The 15,000-nt window shown below is 40.4% G+C and overlaps 1 protein-coding gene across 1 annotated transcript in view; it reads right to left on the bottom strand.

Annotated features, from left to right (window-relative positions):
* Positions 1-15,000, bottom strand: part of LOC115223610 — a 46,113-nt gene that overhangs the window by 23,290 nt on the left and 7,823 nt on the right. Inside the window, exons 3-7 of the mRNA XM_029794266.2 lie at positions 12,774-13,004; positions 10,259-10,389; positions 7,484-7,592; positions 5,664-5,830; positions 4,017-4,139 (exon numbers count right to left, since the gene is read on the bottom strand). Coding sequence (XP_029650126.1) covers positions 4,017-4,139; positions 5,664-5,830; positions 7,484-7,592; positions 10,259-10,389; positions 12,774-13,004 — 761 coding nt within the window. The remainder of the gene's footprint in view (positions 1-4,016; positions 4,140-5,663; positions 5,831-7,483; positions 7,593-10,258; positions 10,390-12,773; positions 13,005-15,000) is intronic.

Genomic DNA, 15,000 nt, shown 5'->3' with positions numbered 1-15,000 from the left:
ATCTCAGAAAATAATTAAAAATTCACATTTTTTATCAAATTATTTTGTTATATTTTTCTATCTATTCAACTGTAAACATTTTAAATATTTCACTAACTTTTTGTTATAACTTGGTAAAAGGGTACGTATTTTGCCAAAAATTGCCAAATTTGTTCCCACCTTCTAAGGCTTCTGGCAGTGAACCTTAGGGTGGCATCCTAGGGCTTTAATAACATGCTGTGAAAAACCTCAACACTCAACAAAACACTTGCGATAGCCACTGGATGCAGTTTTTCTCCAAAATATGTACCAAAAAATCTCTGCTTCTAATATGTGCATACCACCAATGGGTGATTGTGCAGAGATTAAAAATAATCAAGGTTTTGAAAAATTTAGTTAGTATTACCACTAGGCACAGTAATCTATACTATAATAATAATAATAATAATAATAATAATATAATAATAATAATAAGAGAGAGGGAGAGAGAGAGAGAAAGAGAGATTTCCTCAAAAGAAGTCATAAAAAATGGCTGACAATATTTATAATTCTGCGAATATGCTGTGGTTTCTCATCATCATCATCATCATCATCGTTTAGCATCCACTTTCCATGCTAGCATGGGTTGGATGGTTCAACTGGGGTCTGGGAAGCCAGAAGGCTGCACCAGGCCCAGTCAGATCTGGCAATGTTTCTACGGCTGGATGCCCTTCCTAATGCCAACCACTCCATGAGTGTAGTTGGTGCTTTTTACGTGCCACCGGCACAGGTGCCAGGCGAGGCTGGCAAACGGCCACTATCGGATGGTGCTTTTTACATGCCACCGGCACGGAGGCCAGGCAAAGCTGGCAAACGGCCACAATCGGATGGTGCTTTTTACATGCCACCAGCACGGAGGCCAGGCGAGGCTGGCAAACAGCCACGGTCGGATGGTGCTTTCTACATGCCACCGGCACGGAGGCCAGGCGTGGCTGGCAAACGGCCACAATCAGATGGTGCTTTTTACATGCCACCAGCACGGAGGCCAGTCGGGGCGGCACTGGCAATGGCCATGTTCGGATGGTTCTCTTATGTGCCACCGGCACTGGTATCACAGCTACAATTTCCATTGATGTTGATCGATTTTGATTTTGGTTTTGATTTTCTGCGAACAATTATTCAGAACCGTGAATGCCAAACTGCGAATAAGCGAGGATACACTGTATATTTATAATTCAAACAATTATAAAGAATATGGAGACAGATAGGCGCAGGGGTGGCTGTGTGGTAAGTAGCTTGCTAACCAACCACATGGTTCCGGGTTCAGTCCCACTGCGTGGCATCTTGGGCAAGTGTCTTCTGCTATAGCCCCGGGCCGACCAATGCCTTGTGAGTGGATTTGGTAAACGGAAACTGAAAGAAGCCTGTCGTATATATGTATATATATGTATGTGTGTGTGTTTGTGTGTCTGTGTTTGTTCCCCTAGCATTGCTTGACAACCGATGCTGGTGTGTTTACGTCCCCGTCACTTAGCGGTTCGGCAAAAAGAGACCGATAGAATAAGTACTGGGCTTACAAAAAGAATGAGTCCCGGGGTCGAGTTGCTCGACTAAAAGGCGGTGCTCCAGCATGGCCGCAGTCAAAATGACTGAAACAAGTAAAAGAAAGAAAGAAAGATAGATCATCCAAATTTTTTCTGTGCGCCTTCATTCAGAATCCTCCAGCTAGCATGGTTCAAAACAAATTGAGTTTGTTCATTTGCATGTGACAAGTTTAAGGTACCAAGTGAACTGATGAGGGACATGTTGAAATCTAATATGGCTATAAAATTTATACCTAGAGTGACCCCTACATAACATTGGTGCAGAGTGAACAATGGGGGGTTTAATCTATGTTGAATTAGGTCAAACTGTATCTAGGCATTCTAACATGGTTTTTCTTAGGGTTAAAGGATATTGAAAAGAAACGGAGTTAAACTTAGTTATGTTGATAAGGTTCAATCAATATGTTTTATAGCTGTGCACTATTTAGTTGAGTTTTAGTAAATACGGGTGTTGGCATGGCTGTGTGGTAAGAAATTTGCTTCTCAACTACATGGTTCTGGGTTCAGTCCCACAGCATGGTACCTTTGGCAAGTGTGATCTACTCTAGATTTGGGTGGGATAACCAAAACCATGTGAGTGGATTTGGTGAATGGAAACTGAAAGAAGCCCACAGTATATATATATATATATATATATATATATATATATATATATATATATATAGGCTAAAAAATGCGAACGCATTGTGACCAGCGATGTGTAACTACATCTGATAGCCTGGTCGGTCACGGTGATCATGGTGATATATATATATATATATCAGGCATGTGCCATTAGCAATTACTCAGGGTAGGCAGTTGGTGAACTTTATGTAGTAAAACACCAAAAATAAGCGAAACACAGGCATGCAACTGAATTGTAGGCAGATTTACTTCTGCCTTTATAGCACGTAAAGAAAACGTTGTTGTAGGAATGTACACAGCATGTGTACTACAGCAGTTTTATGTGGAGCTTAAATATTGTGATTGAAAAGCAGAGACAAATTATGCTTACCTAATCTATAAAAAAAAATTTAATATTTTGCATTTTATACATTGTAATCAGAGTAACCTTCATGATTTTATTGAAATAGGCACATATTTTGCCATGAAAGGAAAATGTTGCTATCGATCTACTTCATCCAAGGTAGGTACTACCTACCTTGCCTACATATATACATATATATATATATATATATATATATACACATACACACACACACACACATAAGAAAATGAATAAGAAAAAGGATTTAAAATATATATATATATCTCAATCGTAGGTAAAACCTAAATCTGAAAAAGAAGCACACTCTAAGTTATAAAGCACTATATAATATATATAAAGTTAGATGAGACTGGTTTATGGGATTACTCTGGGTTTCACGTCCATAAAGCGCTTAGCTTTAGAGTATATCATCAGATACCAAAACCTGTTGGCTTAAGGCCTCTCTAGCAAGTGGCCTCTCTAGAATATGGAGGAGGAAAGGACCTCACTACTGAAAGGGAGACAATCCTCTGTTGTTAGCATTGAATAACAAGGTCCTTTCCTCCTCCATATTCTAGAGAGGCATTAAGCCAACAGGTTTTGGAACCTAATGATATGCTGCAAAGCTAAGCGCTTCATGGAACATAAAACCCAGGGTAATCCCTTAAACTGGCCTTATCTAACTTTATTTATATTATATATATATATATATATATATATATATATATATATATATATATATATATATATATATATATATATTTCTTTACTACCCACAAGGGGCTAAACATAGAGGGGACAAACAAGGACAGACAAAAGGATTAAGTCGATTACATCGACCCAGTGCAAAACTGGTACTTTATTTATCATCCTCGAGAAGATGAAAGGCAAAGTCGACCTCGTCAGAATTTGAACTCAGAACGTAACGACAGACAAAATACCACTAAGCATTTCGCCTGGTGCACTAACGTTTCTGCCAGCTCGCCACCTATATATATATATAGGTGGCAAGCTGGCAAAAACATTAGCGCGCCGGGCAAAATGCGTAGCCGTGTTTCGTCTGTCGTTGCGTTGTGAGTTCAAATTCCGCTGAGGTCGGCTTTGCCTTTCATCCTTTTGGGGGTCGATAAATTAAGTACCAGTTACGCACTGGGGTCGATGTAATCGACTTGATCCCTTTGTCTGTCCTTGTTTGTCCCCTCTATGTTTAGCCCCTTGTGGGTAGTAAAAAATTATATATATATATATATAGTTAGGAAGGGCATCCAGACATAGAAACATTGCCAGATCAAACTGGGCCTGGTGCAGCCTTCTGGCTTCCCAGACCCCAGTTGAACCGTCCAACCCATGCTAGCATGGAAAGCGGACGTTAAACGATGATGATGATGATGATGATATATATTTGAATATGTATGCAGGCATGTGTGTATGTATGCATGTATTTATGTATGAGCGTATGTATTTATGTATATGTGTAACTCAGTTACCTTGGAGATCTTTACTGAATTTTCAGCTGGGTCAACAAACTCTATAGTAACAAAATATTCGAGAGGCAAATATGGTATATCGGACTCGGTTTTCCTTCCAGTGCAGTAGACTCCTGGTGGGATCTTTTTGGTAAGAGAAGACATAAAGAAAAAAGAAGAGCAGATGAGAGGAAAAGCATGAAAAAAAAAGAACCTTAAAAACATGAATTCATTTCATACCTGTTGATTTGGATAATAAATATAGCATAATTTCAATTAAGGCAGGTCTTCTTTGGTTGTTGCCAAGGTAACATTTCTTCATGGCCAGGCAGGTTTACAAGAAAAATTGGAAACAAAGAGGCTCCACTTGTATGACAAAGATACTTGTTTATAATTATCCCTTGATGTTAAGACAAGGACACACACGCTCACACACACTCACACACACACACACACACACACATACACACACACACACATACACACACACACACTCACACACACACACACACATACACACACACACTCACACACACACACACACACTCACACACACACACACACACACCACACACACTCACACACACACACATACACACACACACACTCACACACACACAACACACACACATACACACACACACTCACACACACACACACACACTCACACACACACACACACACACACACATATACACACACACATATATATATGCACATTTACAACGGGCTTCTTTCAGTTTCCATCTACCAGATCCACTCACGCCACCACCACTTCCACAACCACCACAACCAACATTACAGTCCCTACCATCACCATTACTATCACCACCTCAATCTCCACTGTCACAACTATCACCACTACCATAATCGCCCCCACCATCACCACTAACATTACCACCTTTGCCACAACCACTACTACTACATACTACTACCACTGCTGCTGCCACCACTGCCATCGCTATCACCACCAACACAACTACCACCACCACTGCCGCCACCACCACTTCTGCCACCACCGCCACTGCCACTACCACCACTGCCACTCACTGCTACCATCGCTACCACCACCACTGCCACCATGTTGCTACCACTAACACCACTGCCACTGCTGCCACCACTGCCACTGCCGCTACCACCACTGCCACCCACTGCTACCATTGCTACCACCACCACTGCCACCACCACCACCACTGTTGCCCCCACCACCACTGCTGCCACCACCACCATTAACACCACTGCCACCACCGCCACTGCCACCACCACCACTAACACCACTGCCACCACCGCCATTGCCACCACCACCACTGCCACCACTGCCATCACTACCGCCACTACTGTCACCACCACCACTGCCACCACCACCTCCACTGCTGCCACCACCACCACTAACACCACTGCCATTGCTGCCACTGCTACCACCATCGTCACTGCCACACAACCACTAACAACAACAAAAACAACGCCTCTTCCTCTAGAAATAGCCACTGGAATCTCCCTCAAATCATTGCAATCGCACCACATCAGCCTTCCATTCGATAATGTCACCTGTCACATCTCTAAGAGAAGAGGATGGTCAAAGCTGCAACAGTTTTGATCATCAATGACCCTGGGCTAAATAACAACAACCTTGAACTATTAAATAATTTGATAAAATGTTGGTATTACCTCAAAAACGCTCTCTCGTTCTTTGAATGTGAAGTTGGGGTCGTAGTTGAAATAAAAATAATCAAAATAATTGCAAAACGTTTTACCAGAAGATTTCACCTTCCCACAGAATTCTATTCGGAGAGGCTCAGGCTTTGTGTAATCATTCGCCGTCGTCCAGTTGTCTCCTGAAAATAAAATTATACATATATATAGGCGCAGGAGTGGCTGTGTGGTAAGTAGCTTGCTAACCAACCACATGGTTCCAGGTTCAGTCCCACTGCGTGGCATCTTGGGCAAGTGTCTTCTGCTATAGCCCCGGGCCGACCAATGCCTTGTGAGTGGATTTGGTAGACGGAAACTGAAAGAAGCCTGTCGCATATATGTATATAATTATGTTTGTGTTTGTGTGTCTGTGTTTGTCCCCCTAGCATTGCTTGACAACCGATGCTGGTGTTGCTTACGTCCCCGTCACTTAGCGATTCGGCAAAAGAGACCGATAGAATAAGTACTGGGCTTACAAAGAATAAGTCCCGGGGTCGATTTGCTCGACTAAAGGTGGTGCTCCAGCATGGCCACAGTTAAATGACTGAAACAAGTAAAAGAGTAAAAGAGTAAAAGAGAGTATACAAGTAGGTCAAGCATGGCTGCATAGTAAGAAGTTTGCTTCTCAACCCCATGGTTCCATATTCAATCCCACTGTGTGGCACTTCGGGCAAGTGTCTTCTACTATAGTCTTGAGTTGACCAATGCCTTGAGTTTGTGAGTGGATTTGGTAGAAGGAAACTGAAAGAAACCCACCATGTATATATATATATATAATATATATATATATATATATATATATATATATATATACCAGAGTAAACACATAAATGTGAAACAAGGTGGAAAAAAGAGTACTCATATACCAGTGGTAGAGTAATATGCTTTATTTAAAGCAGCAGAAAATTCAACAAAACCTGTTACTCTGAGTTTCACATTCCCGTTCGTTGGACAGTTTTACTCAGAGTAACAGGTCTTGTTGAATTTTCTGCTGCTTTAAATAAAGTATATATATATATATATATATATAAATATAGATTCAGGTAAATATGGTACTTAAACTGAGGCACCAGAATTTGGTATGATATTATCCATACAGTTTCAAAATAAGGTGATTAGAATTAAAATAAGCAGCAAGGATATCCAGAGGTAATGCAGTGCGATTGTTTCAAACAGCTCCATTTAATTGAGCAAAGCAATCATTACATCAATTTAAATGCAGAGCAATCCTCAGCTGCATAAAGACATAGAATTTAATCAAATTAAAACAGATGGACACATTAGTATAATTTCACCTAAAATCTCCAGAAGGGTAAGGAGATTTTATATATATATATTGTTGTATTTAGGAATGGTTATTTTGCCAGTTTAGCCAATATATATATATATATATATATATATATATATATATATATATAAGTAGAGAGTAATGTAAATATAATTATTAATTGATTTATCTCTATTTTCTTACTTTTCTTAAATAAATACAAACCTTAGTTTATTTAATTATCTTATATTTCAATATTAAATCTAATATTCAAAATAAATAATAGGTAATGGACCAGTAAATTCATTGGATATTATTATCCCTTAATGAGGTATTTAACCTTTTATTGAACTTATATATATGTCCAGACATAGTGATTTACAAAACATGGTTCCAGGGAAAAACCTTCCAAGCTCAGAGGTCCCTTGAAAAGAGATGATAGAACAGAAAAGGGAAAAGGAAATCGATCACAGTGAATAGAAAAGCCAGAGGGGGCAAGAAAAAGAAAAGAACTATTTAACTGACTTACTTGAGATGTAAATATCTACTACAACATCTTGGAACTGGACGTTGTCTTCAAGTTTACCGTGAAAATGCTCAGCTTCAATACCTCTTACTGTGCCATTTGGTAGAGAAACCTGGAAAGTAATGAGAGCGATTAAGATGATGAATTTAAAAGGGTATCTATCTCCCAACCTATCTATCTTTCTTTCTTTTTAACTGTCTATCGCTCTATCTAACTACTTGTCTGTCTGTCTGGCTGTCTATCTATCTATCTGTCTATCTATCTATACATACATACAAACATACATACATACATACATACATACATGCATACATACATACATACATACATGCATGCATACATACATACATACATACATACATACTACATACATGCATGCATGCATACATACATACATACATACATACATACATGCATGCATACATACATACATACATACATACATACATACATACATACATACATACATACATACATCCTTGTTTCTCTCCTTGCTTTTTTTTTCTGTGTATCTTTCTGTCGAAGAGCGTAGGCTCGAAACGTAAAAGACTTGTTCTATTTCTATTCCTGAGCGCCATACTAATACATCTGTTTGTTTGTACACCACCTGCCTTCGTCTTTTGTTTATTTTCGTAAATTTTCCCTTTACATACATACATACAAAACATACATACATACATACATACATACAAAACATACATACATACATACATACAGACATACATAGTGAGAATTTACAAAAATACAAAAGACGAAGACGGGTGTGTAAACAACAAACATGTATTAATTTAACACACCAGAAGTGAGAAAGTCATTTATGCTTTTATGCATTTATGTACACATACATTTACACAGACACACATCTACATTCACACACACACTCACACACACATGCATTTATGTACACACACATTTACACACACACACATCTACATTCACACACACACGCACTCACACACACATGCATTTATGTACACACACATTCACACAGACACACATCTACATTCACACACACACACATGCATTTGTGTACACACACATTCACACAGACACACATCTACATTCTCACACACACACACTCATACACACATGTATTTATGTACACACATATTCACACAGACACACATCTACATTCACACACACACATGCATTTGTGTACACACACATTCACACAGACACACATCTACATTCACACACACACACACTCACACACACATGCATTTATGTACACACACATTTACACAGACACACATCTACATTCACACACACATGCATTTATGTACACACACATTCACACAGACACACATCTACATTCACACACACACACATGCATTTGTGTACACACACATTCACACAGACACACATCTACATTCTCACACACACACACTCACACACACATGCATTTATGTACACACACATTTACACAGACACACATCTACATTCACACACACACACACTCACACACATATGCATTTATGTTCACACACATTTACACAAACGCACATCTACATTCACACACACACACACTCACACACACATGCATTTATGTACACACACATTCACACAGACACACATCTACATTCACACACACACACACACATGCATTTGTGTACACACACATTCACACAGACACACATCTACATTCACACACACACACACATGCATTTATGTACACACACATTCACACAGACACACATCTACATTCACACACACACACACACATGCATTTGTGTACACACACATTCACACAGACACACATCTACATTCACACACACACACACTCACACACACATGCATTTATGTACACACACATTTACACAGACACACATCTACATTCACACACACACTCACACACACATGCATTTATGTACACACACATTCACACAGACACACATCTACATTCACACACACACACATGCATTTGTGTAGCTCCGCCTTGGCTGGCTTCCGTGCCGCTGGCACGTTAAAAACTCCAACCGATCATGGCCGATGCCAGACTCCCCTGGCACCTGTGCAGGTGGCACGTAAAAAGCACCCACTACACTCACGGAGTGGTTGGCGTTAGGAAGGGCATCCAGCCGTAGAAACTCTGCCAGATCAGACTGGAGCCTGGAGCAGCCCCTGGCTTCCCAGACCCCGGTCGAACCGTCCAACCCGTGCTAGAGCGGAAAACGGACGTTAAACGATGATGATGATGATGATGATGACACATTCACACAGATACACATCTACATTCACACACACACTCACATACACACATGCATTTATGTACACACACATTCACACATTCACACACACATACACACACACACACACACATACTGTAGTTTTTGGAACATAAATGAATATGAAACTTTGATCGAAGGTTTTAATTTAGAACGCTTTAAAACAGGAAGTTTTTGTCTTAGCACCAGGACCAGTTGCAGCCAAAAGAGTTAAACCAGCAACCTATCAAACCTACAGACACGCCTTTCCTATGTTAAGATGACAAGTTATAAATTGAGGGACATTTAGCTGTTATTTCTTTTAGAGGAAGCAATCACATAAAGCATAAGATGTATCAGCCATCTGAATGTAGCTAGCCACTGGGGGTGGGTGGGGTGTTACTGATGCTTTTAGCCCCAGGCGATCAACGTCACCAAAAGGACTTTAGACACTATCTCAGTGTCCTTGTGTTACTTGCAAAGGGAGGTCATCCTCCCTCGAAGACCCGAGTACTTTCCTGTTAAGTTCATCATGAGATGTGACTGCTGCTGCTGTTTATTAGTTTTTACTTACACATACAGTGTCTTGTAACATCCTAAGTATGTCTTTGGTTGAATAAATAAAAGCATTCTCCACATTGCTTCGATTGTCTGGCAGCAGATTGGTAAACCTAGGAATTCCCTGTGCTACAGTGCATACATCATCTGAAACAGAAAAGATAATATTCATAGATTTAGATGTCAAGGTGTGTTGATACTGAAAAACCTACCTGAAACTAGGACAGAATGACACAACGCATACCCTCCGTCAGACACCTACCATATTCTGAGCGCCTTGTTTCCCTGGGCATGGATTCACTGAAGCTCCGGCGTCTGGCGACGGACTTGGTAAACACCCACAAAGTTATCAACCACCTCACCAACAACAACACTGAACACCTTTTTGATCTCCATGTGTCTAACACACGTGGACATGCCTACAAAGTCAGAAAACAACACAGCTCCCATGACTTTCGGAAACATTTTTTCACGCTCAGAGTTGCTGAAGCATGGAATAAACTGCCTGCATCAGTTGTTGACTGCCATGACACTGCATCCTTTAAGGCCCTCATGCTTTCCGAAATCTGACGAAACTACACCTGGTTATATATACACTTTAGATGAGTTGTAGTGCACCTGAGCACTGTACACATTTATTATTATTATTATTATTATTAACCCTTTTGATACCAACCCAGCCAAAACCGCCCCTGGCTCTGTAGTACAAATGTCTTACTTTCATAAGTATTGAATTAAAATCTTCCACCATTGTGATGACACGTTAACCCTTTCGTTACTCTCTTTTACTCTTTTACTCTTTTACTTGTTTCAATCATTTGACTGCAGCCATGCTGGAGCACCACCTTTAGTCGAGCAAATCGACCTCAAGACTTATTCTTTGTAAGCCTAGTACTTATTCTATTGGTCTCTTTTGCCGAACCGCTAAGTTACGGGGACGTAAACACACCAGCATCGGTTGTCAAGCGATGTTGGGGGGACAAACACAGACACACAAACATATACACACATACATATATATATACATATATACGACAGGTTTCTTTCAGTTTCCATCTACCAATCCACTCACAAGGCTTTGGTTGGCCCAAAGCTATAGTAGAAGACACTTGCCCAAGGTGCCACGCAGTGGGACTGAACCCGGAGCCATGTGGTTGGTTAGCAAGCTACTTACCACACAGCCACTCCTGTGTATAGAAATTAGGATCCCAGCTATTTGTTGATTAATCTTCATGTTCAACAAAGGAACTTCCACTGGGTTACTTCACATGTCAGAAACAACAGCTAGATCTCCCTCAAATCACATCCTATCTTAAATAAAATATATGCTGGACAATGTAGTTCTTCGTATAACATGGCCATAGCAAGAAAGGTTTTCAACATAGATCGCTGATCAGGGCTGACTTAGGGCTAAACACCAACAACCAAGTATAGTTCAAGTTTCAATATAAGGAAATCTTTGTGCTAGAAATAGCTGTCAAATTATCCTCAAATCACATTATATTTTCTTAAAAATACAATACGACATATTGGACCATATATTTTTCTGTATTAATTAAAAGTTAAAATCTGCTTCAAGTCTACAGGCCAATTATGCTGGAACTCATCCCAGTTTTCATGGGGAGTAAGCAACAGTAAGTACATCCCTTGAATGACATACCACCCCATTGCAGTTGGGTTAACCCCAGCAATAGTTATTGTTGGCGATGCATTTTCGGATGAGAAAACCAAAGTTATGTGAAATGAAATGCCTTGCTCAAGAACTAAATGCATCACCTGGCTGAAGAATTGAACCTATGATCAAATGCTCATAAGCCACATGTCTTTACTAGTGGAATATGCACAATACCTTCCACCCTAGCTATGTTCACTACTCATTTTTAGCTAAGTAGATTAAAACATTGTGGAATAAAGTATTCTGTCCGAAGACACAACATACCGCCAAAATTAAGAATTGAACCACCAACCTAATGCTCGTGAGCCCAACACCCAAACCAGTAAGTCATGTGCTTTCATTACTGGTATTTATATGATGCTGCATAACATGATTTTTGTCCTTGGATAGCAACTCTTGTTTCCTATTTGCTTACCTTTAGAAAGTATGAAAAATATCTATTTCCTTCAAACTTTGCTTTTGTTACATTTACTCAAACCACAAAGAATCCCTCTCAACACATGGCTATGATCCTCCCCAACTATTCCTGCTCACGATAAGAGATACACATACCGTCAGACACTAAGGGATATGCTCAAGTGGTTAAGGTCAAGCAACTGACAAGCAAATCTATGGTATTGAGCAGAATATTTGCTATAAAGATATTTTTGCTTCAACAACTTCAGCACTGAATCTGTCTGAAATGTAATGGAAAATAGGTCAGTTTCAAAACATTGATGTCCAGGTGAGAAAAGCAAAGTTCCAAGTGAATAGTAGTTAGTTCCTTTGATATCTAGATAGAAGCAAGCAGGAAGTAACACTTACTAACTAAAGACAAAAAAATTTTGTTACACAGTTTTATGAACCATACATGTACCTGCAATGTAGAAAAGCTCACTGCTCGTGTAGTTCAATATGGCTTGTATCTTTTCACCATTGAATGTCTGGACAACAGCACCTAATTCAACATTATCTACACTTCCAGTCGGTTGGAAATATTCCTTTATTAAGATGCTGGTGCTTTTGTCGGTGAAAGTTCCCTCTATGTGTGCTTCAAATGGTTTGGTGATACCCAACGTAGAACTAGTTCCACAGGTGTTACCCGTCACTGAAATTATACAGAAAGGAAGAGATTGAGAGAAAGGGAGAGAAAGAAAGAGAGAATGGGGAGAGGGAAGGAGAGTGGGAGGGAGAGCAGAGGAGACAGGTGGGAGAAGAGAAGAGAGGGGAGGGTGAAGATGGGAAAGGTGAGGAAGAGAAGGCATTTGACATAGATTTACAAAGGGACACTGAAAAGTTCTTGGCTTTAAGGGTATAAAGAAAGGCCTGATTGGAGGCCCAACTTTTTGAGTTCTTTTACAGGGCTTAGAAAAACTGAAGGACCACTGCTATAAGTGTGTGAATCTGAGAGAGGAAAACATTGGACAAAATCATAATCAAAGGATCCTCCTGTATTTTCTTTTACCCAAACCCAGAAATTTTTCAACACCCCTTTGTATTTTGTTTCCATTTATTGGTAACATTCAATTTTGTTGTTGTCGTTGTCATTGTTGTTGATATTGTTGTCATTGTTGTTGATACCTGTCATCACTATCCTCATCATCGTCGTCTCTTCGTCATCGTTGTCATCATCACTGTCACCACCATTGTCAGAGTCATTACTATCACCTGTTTTCATCGCCAAGACCATCATTGTCATTGTTGTGATCAACGTTGTCACCATCACCACCACCATCATCACCACCACCACCACCATCATCACCACCACCATCATCACCACCACCATCATCATCACCACCATCATCAGCAGCAGCAGCAGCAGCCATTCAAGAATTTGGACCTGGAGATCTCCATTTCCAGCGACTTCGAGGGCCACCTCCCAGTGGTGTCAGGCGTCAACGAAGAGCCCTCGACTACAACAAGACGACCAAAGTTGGGTTTTTTTCCCAAGGTCTGGGGTCTCCCGCCCCTAAGCCCTAGACCATCACCTAATCACCCTTACCCATCTTGTTGCTTAACAACAACAACAGCAGTGGCAGCATCACCACCTTCATCATCACCTCCATCACCACAATCATCATCATCATCATCACCATCATCATCTCCATCATCATCGCCGTCAACATCATCACCCTCATCACCAACCTCCTCCTCCTCATCATTATCATCATCATAAAAGCCCATCATATATATATTTGTGTGGGGGGATGGCACATGCGTGCGTGTGTCTTTGTATTTGTGTCTGTTCCCCATCACTACTTGACTCATGGTGTTGGTATGTTTACTTAGTGGTTCAGCTAAAGAGACCGACTGAAGGCTCTGATTTAAATGTATGTATTGCAAGGTTTCTTTCTCTGATGTTTTATATAGTTCGACATATATAGTTCAGGTGTAGGAGTGGCTGTGTGGTAAGCAGCTTGCTTATGAACCACATGGTTCCGGGTTCAGTCCCACTGCATGACACCTTGGGCAAGTGTCTTCTACTATAGCCTCGGGCCGACCAAAGCCTTGTGAGTGGATTTGGTAGACGGAAACTGAAAGAAGCCCATCGTATATATATATATATATATATATATATATATATATGTGTGTGTGTGTGTGGTGTGTGTGTGTGTTTGTGTGTCTGTGTTTGTCCCCACAACATCGCTTGACAACTGATGGTGGTGTGCTTACGTCCCCGTAACTAAGCGGTTCGGCAAGAGAGACCGATAGAATAAGTACTAGGCTTCCAACGAATAAGTCCTGGGGTCGATTTGCTCGACTAAAGGCGGTGCTCCAGCATGGCCGCAGTCAAAAGACTGAAACAAATAAAAGAGTATATGCAAGTGGTGAATAGTGAATAGCAAAATAGGAATTTCGAAGGAAGTATCTATAGAATTAGTTTTTCAACATTGAATGGTTGTGGTCATCCACCAGAGTAAGATAGTAAACAAAAGGGTTCAACAAGTAAAAACCAGTTGAGAACCACTGGTCTAAGTCATTATTAGTCAGCTTTGGTCATGTCATGTGATAATGGTTGGCGCCCACAACAACATGAAGCTAGCAGGTTATTGATTGTAGAGCCGGCGAGCTGGCAGAAACGTTAGCACGCCAGGCCAAATGCT

The sequence above is a fragment of the Octopus sinensis genome, linkage group LG23 (assembly GCF_006345805.1).
Source record: "Octopus sinensis linkage group LG23, ASM634580v1, whole genome shotgun sequence".
In the NCBI taxonomy this organism is placed as follows: Eukaryota; Metazoa; Mollusca; class Cephalopoda; order Octopoda; family Octopodidae; genus Octopus; species Octopus sinensis.
The sequence above is the reverse complement of the archived record's forward strand: the minus strand, read 5'-3'. Positions and strand labels throughout refer to the sequence as shown.